Below are 16,284 nucleotides of genomic sequence, written 5' to 3'. Positions count from 1 at the left end.
ATAAATATAGGATTTAAAAATCGTTTTACAAGAATTAGTCTATTCAAAAATTCTTTTTAAACCATGGCAGATAGACAGTAGTAGTGGTTTCTTAATGTCTCGTTTGCGTCTTGCCATTTGCGTTGCTCAGTAATTGGACAAAGCGCAGAACTACCCTATGCAATAACTTACATTTTTTAAACATATCAATAATGTTTTTAACAAAAAAAGAAAGAAAATCAGAGACCGTAAGCTTGGAGGCAATGTTATGAACGGAGTGTTGTTATGTGCTATATATTAATATGCACTAAACACCAATGAAATTCAGAGATTTGACAATTATCCAAACAAAGAAACTGAAGGTGTGAATAAAATTTTAGTCGTATATTTGTTTTTGGGGGTAAAGGACGAAATACGAAAATTTATAATACCGTCCTTCAGTTTTGTGTTTCTTTCAATATAGCCGTATGTGCATAATATATTTTCTTTGTAAAATGTCGAAACACTGGTTTTCTTTACTTAAAAATATTGGTAAAGTTTAGCGCTATTATTATTGTTATAATAACAATACTCCAAACAGAAAACAGATTTTTTTCGGACCATATGTAAAAACTGGAAATGTTTTTTTCAATATAAACATGATTATTCTTTAAGTCTTTTATTTATTTTAACCATATTTTATTTTAGTTACAGTCAAATCATGGGTTTCATCTCGTAATAAATGTTTATAAAATCTACTCGAAGTAAATAAGTAAAAAGATAGTTATTTAAAATCAGTTATGTGTTTAATTTTCTATTTTTCATCTTTTTTATGATTTATCGACATTACTGTCATTATCAATGACAGAAACGAATACATTAATTCGCTTGATACTTGTAATATCGCCCATTAATTTTATGTAAAGATGTTAATTAAATATAAACACCAATGATTTTGTAATACATAAACCATTAAAATAAATAATCTATGTTCTCGATGCATTGAAAAAAAAACCCAATATACGTAAGGTAAGATCTAGATAAAAATATTGCAAGCCAAGGAATGCAGTCACGTCTATGGGAATGTCGTGATATTGTTACGTATTTTCAGTCATTTTTGTAATTGAAACTGTATAAAACTGAGCACATCGCGAAAATTTAAATGTACGCTATAAGACTTAGAACCCATGCTTACCCTGAAAAAGTTATGGAAAATTAAAATGAGACATCTTGATAGACCTGCAAGAACTTTATTTGATTAGATTACATGTAAACAAATTTATGATTTGTTAGTTAATATATTGAAAAAAATCATCAATATATTGGAAAACATTTACTACAACCAAAGCATCAGATTCCATAAATCGAAAACAAAATATTAACATTTCATAGTATCGATGTTTATCGAGTAACATAACCATGTTTGATAATTAGACATCTGTTTCCGGTTACCTTTAACTGACAGTTTGTAAATATATAACTAAAACCATGAGTAGTTCATTCGTGGGGTTAAATAAGAATACGCATTTATTTTTCTTATTGTTTTATTTACTGGTCTACTTGGGCAATAATGATGCCTCAGAACATTGTGTGTCTAAATCAGATTGCTTACAAAATAAAAACAGATATTCTCAAGGTGTGTTTTGTGTATTGATGGAATATTATTGTTTTTGTATTTACAATAACTAACTAAAGATACAATACTTGTCATATCATTGATGTAACTACAGGAAACGAAGTATTCGACTTTTGTAGTAATGGTGAACAGCAGCAAATATTTTATTTACGATCCATTAGTATTGTCGGATGAGAGGCATTATTGTTTATAAATATGCAATATATTTTATGTCGCGTGATTATTTACTATTAATAAATCCGTACAAGGCTATGAAACAGGTCTGCGATTAAAAAATAAAATCAAACATAGTGCTTTTAAATATTTTTTTTTTCTAAAATTCTGAAGCGGGGTGTAGTCCTATATGATCCTGACCTACAGTATTAAAAAGTAAACATCTTCAGAATGTGTCAAGAAATAATTTATGTAAATAATAACATTTCTTAAAATAATATAAATGTTTTTCTTAACAATATGTAATTGTTCCTCATTTACCACAGAAATTAATGAATGGACAAAAAATGTTAATGAGAAAATAAAACTCGCAAACAAAACCTATAATCCATGTGAAAAAGCTAAATGTAAATGTCATGAAAGTGTTATTGAGCAAGATTTATCACATTTTAAAGAGGGAATCACTAAAGAAATGTTTGAGATAGCCAGCACAAAGGGTACCAAATATCAGGTAAATTTTTAATTGTTTGTGTAGCATTTACTATAAAAACAAATTTTAAGTTATGTTGAAATGGGTATACAAAATTTTTAGATTTTATTGATGATATTCCTTCTTGTTAAACTTGCAGTTAAATGAATTGGTCCCATTTGTATTTCAAACTGAATGAATAATCTAATATTAGTCATAGTCAAATATAATTTTACATAATCTCATAAATCATCACATAAATTCTAAAATCTTTTTTCTGTAATTCTGTACTTTAATAATGTTTCATTCAATTTAACTAATGCGGAAGGTATTAGTCATCACAATGATACACAAGCCTGGAAAACCCCAAGATGATGTTACTTCATACAGACCCATAAGTTTATTACCTGTCCTGTCTAAAGTGTTTGAGAGAATTCTACTGAACAGAATACTGCCACTGCTAGAGGAAAATGAAGTAATCCCTGAACATCAATTTGGGTTTAGGAATCAACACTCGACTATAGAGCAGGTACATCGGGTCTATGATAAGATATGACATTCCCTCGAAGCTAAGGAGTATTGCTCTGCTGTGTTTCTCGACATCCAACAGGCGTTCGATAAAGTGTGGCATAAGGGCCTACTCTCCAAAACAAAAAAGTTCTACCACACACCTACTTGTCGAATCAAATGTTCCAGGTACGGGAAAGTGGAGACGTATCAAATATCTATGAAATCTTGGCTGGAGTACCCCAGGGCTCCGTTCTTGGCCCAATCCTATAGACCCTGTATACAGCAGACCTCCCACAGACATCACAAGTGATGAATGCTACATTCGCTGACAATACTGCACTGTTGGCAAGTAGCAAAAATCCCCAGACTGCTTCAAACATTCTACAAGAAAGCCTCAAGAAAGTAGATGACGGTTCCGGTCTATGTACTGGCTGTTGGCTCGTAACTGCAAGCTATCGGTGGACAACAAGCTCCTTATCTACAAACTGATACTCAAACCTGTGTGGATGTACGGGATCCAACTCTGGGGAAGCGCTTGTAACTCCAATATAACCATCATACAAAGGCTGCAAAATGGCATACTGCGTACCATAACAAAAGCTCCATGGTTCCTCACGAACTCTGAAATCCACGAAGCTCTGGAGATCAAAACAGTTAAGAAAGAGATCCAGCAGTCATCGACTAATTATAAAAATCGGCTAGACGAACACCCAAATAACTTGGCTTCCGAATTGACTTGCATTCAGTACAGGAAACGTCTTAAACGCCATGACATCCAGAGACTAGACGCTCGATGGTGAACAAGGAGTGTCTCCCGCCGGGGAGACCCCTTTCAAAGCTATAACCACTCAACAAATCCGCTTATAGTCCTGGGACTGATCGCAGATGAAATAAGGAACACAAAAAAAAATTTAACTAATGTAAAAGTTGTTTGAATTAAGTAGCCAACATTGTGTATAGATGGGTTTGGTATATTTGATACAATAATATGGACGACCTTGTGATGAGTCTTCTACACTTTAAAATTATGATGCTTTATAGCTCTGTTGATAATAATGTTTTGTACAAAATATTTTACTTTAATTAAAAATATTATTTTCAAGTAATTTTTGCAGATCATCAATGGGAATGTATACAGACAAAAAGACTGTCCCTTCCCCTCAAGGTGTTCTGGAGTGGAGCATTACTTAATTGCACTTGCACCAAAATTACCCAACATGGAACTTGCAATTAATACAAGAGACTGGCCACAAATTAATCATGCTTGGGGTCATAGTAAAGCACCAGTATTTTCTTTTAGTAAGGTTAACATTTTTTTTAAATAACAATAAGTCTTCATATTTATGAATACAGTTCCCAGTTGTAAAATTTAAACTAAGATTTAGTTTACTATTACAATTTATTGTAATTTTAGATTAGCGAAGAAAATTGTTTTTTGTTATAATTTACATGTATAGGGTGGGCCTCGGAGTTTTGCGAATTTGAAAAATTCATAAAAAACAAAACAAAAGTAATACTAAAATAAATTTATTTTTAAATTAAAGTTAACATTTGGGAAAATAATTTTTTGAAAATAACATCATCCAGATGCGCACCATACCGCTGCAAACATTTTTCGAATCTCGTCTTCAAATTGCCGAAAACTCGTTCGCACATAGCGCGCGGAATTGCGGCCATTTCTCCGTGGATATTGGCCTTCAACTGGGCAATTGAGGTCGGATTATTACTGTAGACTCTACTTTTCATGTAACCCCACAGGAAAAAGTCTAGTGGGGTTAAATCCGGACTCCTAGGTGGCCATGGAATGTCACCTCGGCGCGAAACGAGTTTTCCAGCGAACTTCTCCTTTAAGACTGCCTTCACGGCTTCAAATCTTGCACTAGTTGAAGTTTATAAGGGTGCAATTTTAAATCTTTCTTCAAGATTCGACGCAAAGTCGTTCTTGATACAGAGAGCTCTGCTGATCGCTTGCGAGTTGATTGCCCAGGATTGCGAAGTACGGAAGCTCCGACTTTGTTTATGTTTTCCTCTGACCTTGTTGTCCTTTTGGGCCCCTTAGGTTTCTGATTGAGGGTCGAACCGGTAGCCTCGAACTTTCTGACCCACGCCCTAATCAAACTTTCACTCAGACACTGTTTTACGTCATGCAATCCTTAGTGAGAGCGAAATAAACGACGAACAATAACGCTCGAATCGGCATTTTTGTAATAATTTTTAACACAGAACGCACGCTGTTCACCCGGGAAGTGCTCCATCGCGACAAAATTTCCGAGAACCGAGCTACAGATCCCCATCTCCCGCACTCCTCTCCCTTACCCCGTTCCAACGCTATAGCGATTTTAAATTCGTACGCATCCGTGGCCCACCCTGTATATTATCCACTTGTCTATTATCTTTTTTTAATGATTTTGATTATTGATGTGTTGCAGACTAAGGACTATTATGATATAATGTATCCTGCATGGAGTTTTTGGGAAGGCGGACCAGCTATATCATTGTATCCAACTGGAATAGGTCGTTGGGATAAACACCGACTATCTATATCAGCAGCTGCTAATAAGTATGTAATAATGAATCAATTAATTAAATTATTACAAATGTCTAACAGAATATTATACATCATTTTCTAGGTGGCCATGGGATAAGAAAGTAAACAAAGCTTTCTTTAGAGGGTCAAGGACTAGTGAAGAAAGGGATACTTTAGTTCTGTTATCACGTTCAAGACCAGATCTTGTAGATGCACAGTACACTAAAAATCAGGCATGGAAATCAGATGCAGTAAGAACTTCTATTATCTCTGCAAATCAATAAAAATCAATAGGAGTGTTTCTTTGATATCATCAGAAACAAAAATGTATTGACACTAAAAATATTTATGCTGTAAAAATTATCATACATCAAAACATTTATAACATTAAATTGTTCCAAATTTAAATTCTGTCTGTTAATGTTATTATTTCCTAGTTTTTTTCATTCTTTCTCAATTAAAATGTTTGAAGTTTATCCAAATGTTTTAAATTATTTTGCAAACACATATAATATATATATGTATTATGTGTTTGCAAAATATCTATACTTTTGACTTGTATAGTTATTTGACTGTGTTTAAGTTATCTTTGAATATCAATTATCTAATTTTTTCATTTCAGGACACCCTATATGCTCCTCCTGCTTCTGAAGTATCATTTGAAGACCACTGCAAATACAAATATCTTTTTAACTACAGAGGTGTTGCAGCTAGCTTTCGTTTTAAGCATTTATTTCTATGTAAATCTTTAGTATTTCATGTGGGAGAAGAATGGTTAGAATTTTTTTATCCATCACTAAAACCCTGGGTGCACTATGTTCCTATAAGTCCAAAAGCAAATGGAGATGATATTACCAAGTACATTGAATATTTTGAACAGAACTCTTCATTGTCTAAAGAAATCGCTGACCTAGGCTTTCAAAATATTTGGGATAACTTAAGAACGAAAGAAATAAAATGTTATTGGAGGAGTTTGTTGAAAAATTACGCTAAGCTTCTCAAATATGAGGTTACGAAAGATGAAAATCTAATAAATTTAAGTGTAAATAAATAAAATTATTTTATCATGTTTCATTCTAATTGTTGATCTTATTTGATTTTTAAAGTATATTGATGACAGATTATTTAAAAAAATATGTGTTTAATGTCCATGCAAATAAGAAAAACAAAACGAGCCTGTAAAAATATTCCTTGAGGTGGATTATGACCTATATCCTGTAAAAAATAAAATAATTATTTAGTTAATAATTATTTATTTAATTTTAAACATATTCTAAATTGACGTAGTATTATTTTAAAGCTCTAATAGCAATTATTACATTATATATTAAAAGTGTATCGACTAACAAGATTGAAAAGTAGCAACAACAACAATAGCCTTAACATACTGAATAGAAAGCTTCTAGCAATAGTAAGATAAAGAATTAAACGAGAATGGTTAAATGCCATTACATAGCATGTATAATTCTTACATTAATATTTAACTTTAAACATTTAGTAGAATTCAGTTGAATTCTCTGTCTGGGAAGATTGCAGGCGCTACGAGAGTCCATATGTAGAGTCCCACGCAAAGCCAAGATGAAGTGATCTTGATCCACATCGAGGCGACATTTTCTTTTGATAGCTGCGAGCTAGGGCTGTAATAATTATTTAAATTAATAACACTCATTAAGGATCATAGTAAAATATGCTTTTTGCAACCCCTGGAGCGTAGTTTTACAAGCTATCTGTGTCGTTAATAATGTTGATAGTTTCTGCGGCTGAGCACAGAGGGCGATGCTAGTGATTATTAATGATCTTCTTGTAGCTTTGACAACGAGTAGGATTACTGTATTTGTGCACAAGATGCAAGTTCAATTTAAATAGCATTGATTTAAAGTTAATAGCTAAAAAAATGTACCGCCTCCTGAGGTTTTCTTATAAGATTTTGTTAGACAAAATTCTTAAATATGCCACATAATAATTAAGATCATTACATGGAAGTGTGTTGTAATAACTACACAGTTGTCCACAAAACAGTAGCACTAATCGTACGAAGCCAAGAGAAAGGTAAAAGTGTAAGCGTGTCATTTACGTACTTATACCAATTGGTGAGCGTCATCATAACGTAAAGAGTTGCGAGCGCGAAGACGACATGGAAGAACGTCCATGAGTAGGCCACGCTGTCGCCTTCGTTATCGACCACCTTGGCTTCCTCACCACGACCAGCCTCTCCGCCGTCGCCTTCTATAGAACCATAGTCTGCGCTCAGTGAGCGTCCGAAATGTGTCCTTATTAGATTTACGTTTCACAAGCTTACTCAACTAAAATAACATATCTAAAGGTGTTACACTAAAGTAAACTATTATATATATAATAGCAATTTTGTCATAATCACTAATATTTCACTAAAAATTAAGCAATATTAAATAAATGACTATCGTTAGCTAGCTTTATAATCAATATGGAAAGAATGAATTATTGAATACTCTACATTGTAATGAATTCTAATTTCACATAATGACAAAACAAACTTATACTTGGGCCTGTGACAATTAGCTTTTATGTTCATTCTAATAATACGCAAATAAAAATAATACGTAGTTCATCTATGAACAACCTCAGGTAAACAACTAAAAAAATTTGAATAAATTCTACATATAATACTATAATCATCTGTAGCAAAATAATAAATTCTATGATTTTTAAAAATTAGAAAAGTTTTGAATAAGATAAGTAGGCATGTTGAAATGCGGTACATTTCAATAAAAATGAAAATAACTTTTTTAAATATGCTATAATCTTCCTTTGAAATGCTTAATAAGGGCATTGGGGCCTGCAAATTTGCGACATTTAAGATTTCGTAATAATTTTTGACCTTATCCGTTAGCGGGGCGCAAGCAGAAAATGTGTAAAATAATGTATAATTCCCCCCATTTTTTTACAAATATAAAAGGAATTTATGTTACGGCCATATGTTCTATTTTGGATTTATTCATAATAAAAAAAATTTGCCTTTTTTTCTTTAGTGTTAATTTAAGTAGGTAAAACAGATGTATTTTTTTCAAGAGACGTATATTAGCAGAATATTACTTGCAATCATAATAAGTAAGCTATAAACAAATATTTAATGAGTTATAAACAAAACAGTTTTACCCAAAAATAATAATCATCATCATTTCACCGCTGGACATAGTAGGCCTCACTTGCAGATTTTTCATTAAACCTTGGCGCCTGTCAGTGTCGGGAACGAATTTTTTCAAGTGATAAATGAAATTTGCCACAAGCGATTTTTAACTGTATATTTAAGGTGATTCGATATAATGTAGCCTAGATTATTTCGGGCAGATCTGTCACCCGGGGAGTTCTAATTGATATGTCCATAGGCAATTGACAGGACCAGATATATAAATAGTAATAGTATAAATAAGACCAGAGATATATAAATAGTAATAGTATAAATAAGACCAGATAAGACTTTTTTTGCTATCTAGTATCCTTCGGTCTCAACAAAGTCGTCTGTGCACTACAACTAGTAACATTTGCACCTGGCTAGCGGTTGAGTACTGCATTTTTCTATTTTAAAGGAATTAAAAAAAATTACTTCACTTTTATGAAGTGTTTGAAAACCAATTTTAAAAATTACCTTCATTAGCAATGAGACCTCCTTGCCCTTACGCCGCGTGGCCGTCCCGCGTTGTTTACAAGGGATACACATTATATTAGTAAATTAGTAATAATTCATCACTCAGTGTTAAAATAATAAAAATCTGTACAGTTTTCTTGGCGTTTAAACCAGTGTTACAACATATACATAAGTTTTTATACAACCTTCCTAAATATGTAATCATTTACTATTCTTAGTTAAATTGTAGTTCAATACGCCAACAACGTCAATGTAATCATATAAGTGTAATTGTCTATTGACCCAGCTTTATCGTCTATTTCACAGCATTAAATTTTTTATGTAAAATGTATTTTTAAATCAACGACAAAGGTTGTTCCATATAATAACGATAATCTGAAGTAGAGAAATAAGAGAAGTATTGGTTAGCCCGCTAATTACTTTAAAAATTACACGGTGTTGAAAAAAGTTTGGTGAACGTTAGGTTTGGTTTGTAGTTATATTAAAAATGCGAACATCACGAGCTTAATGAAATTTATTTAATTTTAGTATGACGATAATTCGAAGAAAAGCAATACAAATTTTGCGAATTAATTTCCTGGGGTGTCTCGACCTGTCCTATTATAGACGCGGATTTAATAATCACCTGCATATATATAATATACATAGGCTTTGAATTTTGAAGCCTCTCATGGAGTCAGTAGTCAAAACAATTATGAGACTTAAATTATAGGTGTATAAATGTATAAAATTAATAAAATTTACACTCAGACTTCAAATTGCATGCATTATGTTGAGATCCACCTAGAAAAATATATAAAATACCTACAAATTCACATATGCATGGTGGAGTAATTCTGCCATAGCATGATGTATAATAAAATTATATATAGTGTATTTTTAAATGGCCTTCTGCCTCAATTGTTAATGTGTAAAAAATATACACTAACCGTAAGTTTTCCATAATCAATAAAATGAAATAAATATAGGTTAAAATATTTAAGAGTTTATATATTAATATATTCACCTGCATTGCCGTCTTTTGCTAATATATGTTCAGACATAGTGATCTTAGATGAGGAAGAGGCGGTACGGACACTGGAATAAAGAACGCTGCACACCCATATCACAAGTCCGATTATTGACTGATTGTCGAACGAAATCTGTGAAATTATAACAATTAATCATATCTTACATACAAGAGTATTCAGAGTACTATTTTAAACTAGCATTACCAAGTTTAGCACAGCTGTTTGTTATATTGTAAGAAAATAAAATATATCAGAAGAGTTTTTATTACAGTTGGATAGAAGAAATGAAGCAATAAAATGTCACAGAGAAATTGAATACAGACACAACTTGTGATTTAAGTAAAATTATTAAATTGTAATAATAAAATACGATTGATTATTCTACATTTTATAAACTATACATAAATAAATAAGTTAGTGCCAAACCAAAAAATTAAATTACTTAATTACATACATACCCAATATACATCATCCTTCATTCCCAATTTAGCAATTTAAATACAACATATTATAATAACATACAGTAAATAATTAGTAAAACACAAGATTGTTTTATTAGGATAACCATAGTGAACATTACAGAAAAGTGGATTTTCTAAAATGCGTAGAAACCTTCACTTATGCTAGTGGTCAACATAAGTTATGTATTAAAATAAAAAATGAGTTAATTATTTATATAAATAGACTAGATATTGTATTGAAGTCAATTGAAAAATCTTTATACATATAAATGGACACTGTAATAATTTGTAATCAATATATCTGGGTTGCCAGATTAAAATAAACAATTTATTTTTTTATTAAAGCATACCTGATTCTTTTCAGTGATACTAGCATTGCATTCCCCTGAAGAGTTGGATAGCGCAGACCAAGTTAGGTACATAACATAGAGTGAGACAACTGAGGATTGCAGTAAACCAGACCGTGGCTGATGTTCTTGTACTGATGGAAGTATGGAGATGGCACTTGCGATTACCACAAGTATCAAGTTGAAAGAAATAAAAAACTTGGAGAGGTCACATCCACTGGGCTGAAATAAAATAATTAATGATTTTTTAAACAGGGTAGGAAAATGTTTCTTGTAATGGAAATATCTAGGTGACCATAATTTATGAAGGAAAAATCTATAAAGTAGACACAAACTTGTAGCACTAAGCCAAACAAATCCCTATACTTTTACATTAAAAATACATCAGAAGAATTAACATTTCAAGGCGTCAATCTTTTGGTTTAAAATTTTATATTCAGGACATATGAAATTATTAATTTAAATTATATTTTTCACAACTGTGAATTGTTAATTTCGTATTTACACACAAAAATATGAAGTTACATTGTATTATATAGTGTTATGAACAAATTGTAGTGAAAGTTAACAATTGTATAATAACAAACCTTGGTATAATAAACATAAAGAAGAACAATGCCTGTTAATGTGAGAGTGAAACATGTCAGCATAGACAACAGTAGCGCTGCATACCATCCACGTGACTGTGATTCTTCATATTGAGCTGAAAAAACAATTATTATTTTTTATTAAATAAATCATTTCTTAATAATTAAATATTATTAATATGCTTCAAGACTATACTTACAAACCCATTTTTCTGCCCAGGTATGTGCAAAATCAATAATCAAAATGAGCTGGATAATTATGAAACAGAAACCTCCAATCATACCAAACACCATCCATGTGGAAGCAAATTGTCCTTCAGGAATAAAGAATGCTCCAATAATACCTCCAATTACTACTAGATATTTTATGCCCCAGAATCTATAAAAAAGAAACAAATTATTTCAGAAAATTCCAATAAATAATGCTTTAATTACATGTTGCTTATATTTAAATAAGTCTTATTGTACCACTTCTACATGCAACAACTTTAAGTAGCTGAAAAGTGAGATTATTTTGTTACCCTCTTTAAAATATTCATTGTAAAGCTAACTTTCCATTGAAATTTTTTTTTTTTGTCAATATGTTATACGGTCACAGTATTTTATTAAAAATAATCTTCCTTTACCTTCACATTTTAATTATATAATAATATATTAATTATTCACCATATTTAAGAAAACAAAATAAATTAACCAATAAAAAGGTGTTTTAAAATATATAAAGTTTACCCATTTTGTATTCCAGCTCTTGGATCTTTAGATGATTTTACACCCAGCATAATAAGTGCCATTAGTATAAAGAATAGAAATGTTGCAAAACAAATTCTGTAATGAAATATATTTGTCAGTAAAACATACATCACATATAAAATAAATATAAAGTTGTTGTTTTTCATGAACCTTACCTGTACACTGCTAAATACCCAACTGCTTGATCACAATCTACTTTAAAATTTCCTGGTACCAGTCCTGTAGAATTCTCACAAAATGGTACCTACAAAAAAATTATGAGTTATTCTCTCCTCTACTGTAAAATAATCTGATATATCTTGGTCATTTATGTTTTAGAAAACAATAAAGTAAACATACTAATCCCATAGTATACCCAGATTTTTATACAAATATGTTTAAAAGCTATATATTTTATATGATATACATTACACAACATAATGGAGAAAACTACACAATATTTCAAATTCAATGTACTGCAGTTGATCTGCAGATGCTGATCGAAATGGCCCTGATGGAGAACAGCATCACAGTGTTTTGTTCAACGCTTGGCAGGATATGCTGAGTCAGCACCTCTTTGATTAACACAGTGTTGCTAATTGTAAAAGTCTGACATCTTCTAATTTACTTTATTACTTTGTGTGTACCTACCCTTGTTATTAGACTCATAACTATTGTGATGATCAAAGCAAGATGCTTTTATTCTATTCTATAAAGACATAACTTGGATGGTGCAAATAGCTTTAATTATTGCATTGTCAAAATAATGCCACAGCATACACCACTTTGCTGAAAAGTTCGCTCTTTATTTAATTATTGGACTCTGTTGAGAACTCACTGAACTTGAGGAATATTGGTAAACAATTCAACAAGCAATAGCAAGTTCTATTTTCATTACATGAATATTTGTAGGTAGTTTTAGCACACACAAGGAAAAATTATGTCTTATTATAGATGGTTTATAAGTATTTTCTGAAATTTCTATGATGCCTACAAAACTACCCATAATTTAAGAAAATTACTGCGACAGGTATTTGTTTATGAATTTAAAATTACCATGTTAATGAGACATGCTATCTATTTCAAGGTATTAATGAACTTGTTAACAATATTACTGCCAAATATCAGGCACCATTAAGTACAATATTGTGATGGACTGGATAATTAATGTATTGAGTACATTGTTGAAATAGCTACTAGTGTTAATTATAAAATAATGTTTATACACTTCATACCACCACAATCAAGAGTAATCTTGTGAGGAGTTCTGTATTTTAACATAAAAATTCATTAGAACATAATTCACCCCTCACAAAATGGCAAGGGGTTGACTACATAATCATATCCTTATTCCTGAATATATTGACTACATGCAGATACAATTTGACAAGCTGTAAATATGTTGGTTCTTGAAATATTGATATTCAAAATGTGGGTTTCATTTTATATACTACTTATTTATAATCTTTTAACTTGCTGCATAAAACAGCTGGACTAAATCTCATTGTAGTTTGTTTAGAGTCTAGTTCATTGTTTCTACTTATTATCCCATATTTTAATTAACAAACACTCTTTGCCACTTGGTTTGACAAACAAAAGCATTAGTGAAACTACAACTAATTTTAGAAAGACTCAGCCGTCCACTAAAATGAAATCAATGTTTGTAAAGAACTTGCGATCGTTTTCGTACTAACCTTTTTTAATTGTTCATGTAATCCGGGTGCCAGAGTGACACAGGCAACAATCATCATCAGTAGCAACATGATAGTATACATGAGTCTGGTTGAAGTCGAATTGGTACATGATGGGCACGCAGAGCAACACAAGGAGCAGGCTGCACTGCCACAGCAACACGCAAGCTGAAGAAATCGATAAGATATTATTGGAAACTTTCACCGTAAAATCTCACTCATCTCGTCACTATATTCACTTTTTCAATTTGAATTGATTGATTGCCATCAAATCAAAATGATTTCCGTAATATCAATCGTAATATCCGAATAGAACTTTTATTTCTTAGAATTAAACATCACCTGTGCAGCAGAACAAAGCCCAAGAACAGCACCCATTTTAGCACTTTATAAATACTTCGGCGATTGACTTTATAATTTATAGTACTACTAATACACCGAAAGGTAACCGTTTGTCTTTGAACTAGTCAAACATAATTTGCTGACTGAGTTATTAGATTCAATACAAAGGAAATAGTTCACAATAACAAAATTCTGTTTTGTATTATAACACTGAAAATAATCTATAAGTGTATCATGATTTTAAATGTTGCCAAATGCACGTAAAGTATTATTCTATTTAGTGTGTTGTTTTTTATAACAAACTTCCAAGATAAGTATAAGAAAAACGTTTTATATTGTAGAAAATTTAAACAGAATTCAAGTTTTCCAAAGTTAATAAAAAAGTAGCTTAAATGTAGATTTAAATCTTAGAACTATTGCTTCTATTGATCCTTTACCTTTTATTTTTACAGCTGTATTTAATTTATATGTAATACATAGATGGCGTGAATAATTTTTTAACTTCTAGTATTTTTATTTACACATTCAGTAATCAAAAAATTAGACTTTTTTCCCAATCTATAGAATTATATCGTAACTTATTTTCATTATAATTGAATAATTCCTTTTTTATTGAAAAACAACTTATGTTACATATGATATATATTTCTATGTAAGATAAATCATAAAAAAATAATACTTAGTTGTGATCACCATCGGAATAAAAATAATTAAAGCTAGAGAAATACAGAATTGTAACGTTATATTTTACTTATTGGGTAATTAAAAGGATACTCATTTATGTAGCCAATTGATACAATATTATACCAGGCCACTGATAACGTACAAAAAACTGTTGATCATAAGCGACTTAACACGAATGATCTATTATTGTAAGTAAATATTACATATATATTTCATGTGTACATTTATGTCAAAAATTTTGATTATTTTTTATGTCGGGAATGTTTTCTTTCAATGATTTGTAACGAGTTCAATTCCAGCTTGAATTCTGACAAATCGATTAATCGGCGTCAATTAGTTGTTACGTACGAGGCGCTTTTTAAAGCAACTGCTTATACAACGAATTTTTGGGCAGTTGCTTGAATTTGAAGAATCGAGAAAGAAGAGGCAGTTCATTGACATTTGTTGCGGAAAAAGAGAGTATTTTTTTGTAAATTAAGTAGTTTGAGTAAATTGTTGTATCAACTAAACTATTGTGAATCAACTACGATGGGATATTGAGATGATGACGATTCGTTTTGAAGCGTTTAAAAATATTCTATACATAAAAGCCAGTGGCGTACCTAGGGGGGGGCGGTGGGTGCGGTCCGCACCGGGCGGCACTTACCTTGGGGCGGCATTTTTTATATTTACTTATAGTTGTAAAAAGCAACTTATTCATTTTATATTTTATCTTTCTTGAATAATAAATGATTATTATGATTATTAGAAGAAGAAAATAGTAAAACGAGATCAGATGCTGGAATATTACTCAATTCTATGTAATCTTTTTCTTTTCTATGTTACCTTTATTTATGGGAACCCGTCCTTTTGGAAATTAAGGACGCTCAAAAATACCTACAAGTAAAAGGGTTAAATGCCCACCAATGCCATATAAAACTAAATTTTTTGCAAACACATTTCATGGAACAAAGAGATACGCTAGTACAAAACGCTGTTATAGCAGCCAAAATGATTTGTGAAGAGTTAGAGACATCGACTAAGCGTCGAGTCGAGGAGAAAAAGTATGAGTGGGGAAAATTCGACGTGGAGACGTGGGGCTATCTTTAGAAGAAGAAGTACGAAGAGAAATGTTTTCATCTATGGACAGAATTATAAAGGAATAAAAGAACACTTTGATCAGTTGCATGGCCTTGTAAGAAAATATTCGTGTATAATACCGTGTAACCTACTAAATGAAGAATTTGAATGTCAAATAAATGATTTGATTGACATTGACCAAGAACAGTTCCATATTAAAAGAAAAAGGATCCAGGTTTTTATGGCTGTACCTACACTAAAAAAAGAGGCAAAACATTAGAAAAACGGGGAGAAGGGCCCTCTTGATCTGCTAAAATTTATTCAGCAGTATAGGTTGGAAAATTCTGTTCCCAACATTGTAATTTCGTTAAGAATTTTTTAACAATTTCAATCAGTGTCGCTAGTTGCGAAAGAAGCTTCTAAAAATTATCTTCGTTCTACAATAAGTCAATTAAGACTACAAAATCTTGCAATATTGTCAATAGAACAAGAAATT

General features: G+C 31.3%; 2 protein-coding genes across 6 annotated transcripts; one reads left to right on the top strand and one right to left on the bottom strand.

The window, feature by feature from the left end:
• The first annotated feature begins 1,416 nt into the window (after positions 1–1,416).
• Positions 1,417–6,387, top strand: LOC137929920 (O-glucosyltransferase rumi homolog). Its single transcript, XM_068773057.1, has 6 exons — positions 1,417–1,594; positions 2,074–2,258; positions 3,842–4,030; positions 5,156–5,286; positions 5,357–5,504; positions 5,876–6,387. The coding sequence occupies exons 1-6, from the start codon at positions 1,447–1,449 to the stop codon at positions 6,305–6,307; spliced, it is 1,233 nt and encodes a 410-aa protein (XP_068629158.1). The 5' UTR covers positions 1,417–1,446; the 3' UTR covers positions 6,308–6,387.
• On the bottom strand, positions 5,829–14,290 carry Serinc (serine incorporator TMS1). Of its 5 annotated transcripts, XM_068773053.1 has the most exons (12): positions 14,046–14,290; positions 13,707–13,871; positions 12,189–12,277; positions 12,013–12,108; positions 11,484–11,662; positions 11,284–11,399; positions 10,700–10,918; positions 9,885–10,020; positions 8,879–8,905; positions 7,332–7,494; positions 6,726–6,890; positions 5,829–5,922 (listed from the first exon to the last, which is right to left on the bottom strand). In XM_068773053.1, exons 1-11 carry the CDS (start codon positions 14,079–14,081, stop codon positions 6,758–6,760), a joined length of 1,359 nt encoding a protein of 452 aa, XP_068629154.1. In that variant the 5' UTR covers positions 14,082–14,290; the 3' UTR covers positions 5,829–5,922; positions 6,726–6,757. The 5 variants fall into 5 exon arrangements, with proteins under 5 accessions (XP_068629154.1, XP_068629153.1, XP_068629155.1 ...); XM_068773052.1 differs by lacking the exon at positions 5,829–5,922 and having other exon boundaries at positions 6,514–6,890; XM_068773054.1 differs by lacking the exon at positions 5,829–5,922 and having other exon boundaries at positions 6,514–6,890; positions 7,332–7,479; positions 14,046–14,289.
• Positions 14,291–16,284: the final 1,994 nt, after the last annotated feature.

The sequence above is a fragment of the Battus philenor genome, unplaced genomic scaffold (genome assembly GCF_028537555.1).
Source record: "Battus philenor isolate CCGP_79_NKW_IND1 unplaced genomic scaffold, ilBatPhil1.0.hap1 SCAF_5, whole genome shotgun sequence".
Classification (NCBI taxonomy): Eukaryota; Metazoa; Arthropoda; class Insecta; order Lepidoptera; family Papilionidae; genus Battus; species Battus philenor.
The sequence above is the reverse complement of the archived record's forward strand: the minus strand, read 5'-3'. Positions and strand labels throughout refer to the sequence as shown.